Here is a 5,070-nt window from a genome sequence, read left to right on the forward strand (position 1 = left end):
TATCTGAAAAATCTTCATAGAAAATTGTGGTTTGGTTTATTAGCTCTCAGCAGCCTGCTCCTGAGCTCGAAGGAAGCTTGCCTTCTTCTGAGCTACCCGATCTTTCTTTTGGGCAAGAGACATTTTGGGACGATTCCACCTCTTCTTTTTAACTTCTTTCTTAGGCTTCTTCTCATAGAATGGGTTCTCTCGTATAGCAGCATGAGCTTTCTTATATATCTCCTCCATCATGTCTGGAGTTACGTTGTTCTTTATGTATTGAGAGAATTGTTTCTTGTATGCATCTTCGTCTTCTTCCATTAGGTAACGCATATAATCTGCAACATTCTGACCCATGATGTGCTTTCGATGTACTTCTGCATTGAATTCCTTGCTTTCTGAATCATAACCAGGGAATCGTTTGGTACTGTGAGGGATAGACAAGCCTCCGTCCACTGCTCCCTTGAGGGCCCCAAAAACTTTATTTCCAGTAGTAGTTCTGGCAAACCCTGCATCCAAATAGCAGGTGAAGGCACCAGGTTGACCATCAATGCTTTTCACATTGTACTCATTTCCAGTCACTTCCACTTGGCCTTCATAGATCTTGTCCATGCCAAACCTATTAAGGAGCTGCGGGCCAGCAACAGGCCGGTACAATATGCTGCAGCATAATTTGTTAGGCCAACTTTCACACCATACTTTGGGAGTTCATGAGCATCAGCTGCACAAACTATCATATCTCCTTCTATGCTGGCATAAGCAATCTGACAGATGATATCTCTGTTGGTTACATGAACTATTATCCTGTATTTAGGTGTGTTGTACTTATATTTATCTTGAATTACCAAGCGTTTCCTGGCATAATAATCAGTTTTACCCTCTCGACGTCTTCTGAATTTCACTTGGTATCTCTTGAAGTAAGCCTTATTCTTGACAACCTTCACAAACCCCATTCTGCGGATGAGAGACCAGCGTCCGCAGCTCGCCACAGACCAGCAGGCCCAGCAACACTCGGCTCTCTTCTGCCCATTTTTTGATATGCTTGTCTGTTTTGTGTGTGTTGAGTTTGAGGAGTTCATTATAGATCCTGGATATCAACCTTTTGTCTGTACTGTCATTTGTAAGTATCTTCTCCCATTCCGTGGGTTGCCTCTTTGTTTTGTTGATTGTTTGCTTTGTTGTGCAGAAGCTTTTGATCTTGATGAAGTCCCAAAAGTTTATTTTCACTTTTCTTTCCTTTGCCTTTGGAGACATATCTTGAAAGAAGTTGCTGTGGCTGATATCGAAGAGATTACTATTACTATGTTCTCCTTTAGGATTCTGATGGATTCCAGTCTCACGTTGAGGTCTTTTATCCATTTTGAATTTATCTTTGTGTACGGTGTAAGAGAATGGTCGAGTTTCATTCTTCTGCATATAGCTGTCCAGTTTTCCCAGCACCATTTATTCAAGAGACTGTCTTTTTTCCACTGTATATTTTTTCCTGTTTTGTAGAAGATTAATTGACCATAAAGTTGAGGGTCCATATCTGGGCTCTCTACTCTGTTCCACTGGTCTATGTGTCTGTTTTTATGCCAGTACCATGCTGTCTTGTTGACGACAGCTTTGTAATAAAGCTTGAAATCAGGTCACGTGATGCCCCCAGTTTTATTTTTGTTTTTAATTTCCTTAGCGATTCAGGATCTCTTCTGATCCCATACAAATTTTTGGATTATTTGCTCCAGCTCTTTGAAGAATACCGGTGGAATTTTGATCGGAATGGCATTAAAAGTATAGATTGCTTTAGGCAGTATAGACATTTTAACAATATTTATTCTTCCGATCCAAAAGCATGATGTGTTCTTCCATCTTTTTGTGTCTTCTTCAATTTCCTTCATGAGTGTTCTGTAGTTCCTTGAGTACAGACCTTTACCTCTTTGGTTAGGTTTACTCCCAGGTATCTAATGGTTCTTGGTGCTATAGTAAATGGAATAGATTCTCTAATTTCCCTTTCTGTATTTTCATTGTTAGTGTATAAGAAAGCCACTGATTTCTGCACATTGACTTTGTATCCTGCCACATTGCTGAATTGCTGTATGAGTTCTAGTAGTTTGGGGGTGGAGTCTTTTGGGTTTTCCATATAAAGAATCCTGTCATCTGCGAAGAGAGAGAGTTTGACTTCTTCATTGCCAATTTGGATACCTTTTATTTCTCTTTGTTGTCTGATTGCTGTTGCTAGGACTTCTAATACTATGTTGAACAAGAGTGGTGAGAGTGGGCATCCTTGTCTTGTTCCTGTTCTCAAGGGGAAGGCTGCAAGCTTTTTCCCATTGAGAATGATATTTGCTGTGGGTCTTTCATAGATAGATTTGATGAAGTTCAGGAATGTTCCCTCTATCCCTATACTTTGAAGCGTTTTAATCAGGAACAGATGCTGGATTTTGTCAAATGCTTTTTCTGCATCAATTGAGAGGACCACGTGGTTCTTCTCTCTTCTCATATTAATTTTTTCTATCACCTTGATTGATTTGTGAATGTTGAACCGTCCTTGTAGCCCAGGGATGAATCCCACCTGGTCATGGTGGATAATCTTTTTAATGTGCTGTTGGATCCTGTTGGCTAAGATCTTGTTGAGAATCTTAGCATCCATATTCACCAGTGATATTGGTCTGAAATTCTCCTTTTTGGTAGGGTCTTTGCCTGGTTTGGGGATCAGGGTAATGCTGGCTTCATAGAAAGAGTCTGGAAGTTTTCCTTCTGCTTCAATTTTTTGAAACAGCTTCAGGAGAATAGGTGTTATTTCTTCTTTGAAAGGTTGGTAGAATTCCCCAGGGAATCCATCAGGTCAGGCCTGGGCTCTTGTTTTTTGGGAGGTTTTTGATCACTGCTTCAATCTCGTTACTAGATATTGGTCTATTCAGGTTGTCGATTTATTCCTGGTTCAATTTTGGTAGTTTATAGTTTTCCAGGAATGCATCCATTTCATCAAGGTTGCTAAGCTTACTGGCATATAACTGTTGATAATAACTGCTGATAATTGTTTCTACTTCCTTGGTATTAGTTGTGTTCTCTCCCTTTTCATTCATAATTTTATGAATTTGGGCTTTCTCTCTTTTCTTTTGGATTACTGTGGCCAGTGGCTTTTCGCTCTTATTGATTCTTTCAAAAAACCAGCTTCTAGTTTCATTGATACATTCTACTCTATCTCTGGTTTCTACCTCATCGATCTCAGCTCCAGTCTTGATGATTTCCCTTCTTATGTGTGGAGTTGGTTTGATTTGTTGTTGATTCTCCAGTTCTTTAAGGTGTAGAGAAAGGTGCTGTGTTCTGGATTTTTCAATTTTTTTGAGGGAGGCTTGGATGGCTATGTATTTCCCCCTTAGGACCGCCTTTGCTGTTTCCCATAGGTTTGGAACCTAAGTGTCTTCATTCTCATTGGTTTCCATGACTTGTTTCAGTTCTTCTTTGATGTCCTGGTTGATCCAAGCATTCTTAAGCAAGGTGGTCTTTAGCTTCCAGGTGTTTGAGTTCCTTCTGAACTTTTCCTTGTGATTGAGCTCCAGTTTCAAAGCATTGTGATCTGAGAATATGCAGGGAATAATCTCAGTCTTTTGGTATCAGATGAGTCCTGATTTGTGACCCAGTATGTGGTCTGTTCTTGAGTAGGTTCCATGTGCACTTGAGAAGAATGATTATTCTGTTGTTTTAGGGTGGAATGTTCTGTATATGTCTATGAGGTCCATCTGTTCCAATGTGTCCGTCAATGCTCTTGTTTCTTTATTGATTTTCTGTTTCGGTGATCTGTCTATTTCTGAGAGAGGCATGTTAAGATCTCCTACGATTAGTGTATTCATATCAATATGACTCTTTATCTTGATTAACAGTTTTCTTATGTAATTAGTTGCTCCCATATTGGGGGCATAGGTATTTACAATTGTTAGATCATCTTGGTGGATACTCCCTTTAAGGATTATGTAGTGTCCTGTATCTCTGACTACAGTCTTTAGTTTGAAGTCTAATTTATCTGATATGAGAATCGCTACACCAGACTTCTTTTGAGGCCCATTGGCATGAAAAATGCTTCTCCATCCCTTCACTTTCAGTCTGGGTGTATCTTTAGGTTCAAAATGGGTCTCTTGTAGACAACATATGGATGGGTCCTGTCGTTTTATCCAATCTGCAACCCTGTGCCATTTTATGGGCGCATTTAGGCCATTCACATTGAGAGTAATTATTGATAGATACGTTTTTATTGACATCGAGTTACCTTTGAAGTCTTTCTTTCTGTAGATTGTCTCTATATTTCTGTTCAATGCTATTCTTAGGATTTTTCCTCTTTTATAGAAGCCCCCTTAATATTTCCTGCAGTGTCAGCTTAGTGGTTGCATAGTCTTTTAAGCCTTGCTGGTCTTGGAAACTCTTTATCTCTCCATCCATTTTGAATGTCAGTCTTGCTGGATAAAGTATTCTTGGCTGCATGTTCTTCTCATTTAGTGCCCTGAATATATCTTGCCAGCCTTTTCTGGCTTGCCAGGTCTCTGTGGACAGGTCTGATGTTATTCTGATGGACTTTCCTCTGTAAGTAAGGAGCCTCTTTGTCCTAGCGGCTTTCAAGAGATTATACCTACAATTATAATTCCTCAATTTGACTATCAGGTGTCGTGATTTTTTTCGGAATGTATAATCTTGGGTGGAGACCGTTCATTCAGCCTCTAGTACATGAACACTGGTTCCATTCATGAGATTGGGAAGATTTTCATGAAGGACTTGTTCCACTATATCTTCTAGACTTCTTTCTTTCTCCTCCCCTTCAGGGATTCCAATAATTCTGACATTGGAACGCTTCATGGCATCATTTATTTCCCTGATTCTGTTTTCGTGGTTTCTAAGCTGTTTGTTCCAGGCTTCCTCCTGATCCTTTCTCTCTTTCTGTTTGTCTTCCAGATCACTAATTCTATCTTCTGTCTCAGTTACCTTAGCTTTGAGAAAGTTTAGATTAGATTGGAACTCATTGAGGGCATTGTGAACCTCCTCCCTGGTAGCTTTAAGCTCTGCCCTAACATTGTGAACATCCTGCCTGGCCGCTTTCATCTCAGCCCTAATTAATTCTGT

General features: G+C 39.8%; 1 protein-coding gene across 1 annotated transcript; it reads right to left on the minus strand.

Annotated features, from left to right (window-relative positions):
- Positions 1-968, minus strand: LOC101673747 (60S ribosomal protein L5-like). The gene is given in 2 exon segments (XM_045080395.1): positions 1-611; positions 614-968. Coding segments are annotated over 2 exon segments (891 nt in total). The 5' UTR covers positions 933-968; the 3' UTR covers positions 1-39.
- Positions 969-5,070: the final 4,102 nt, after the last annotated feature.

The sequence above is a fragment of the Mustela putorius genome, unplaced genomic scaffold (genome assembly GCF_011764305.1).
Source record: "Mustela putorius furo isolate JIRA1106 unplaced genomic scaffold, ASM1176430v1.1 tig00000460_pilon_pilon_pilon, whole genome shotgun sequence".
NCBI lineage: Eukaryota > Metazoa > Chordata > Mammalia > Carnivora > Mustelidae > Mustela > Mustela putorius.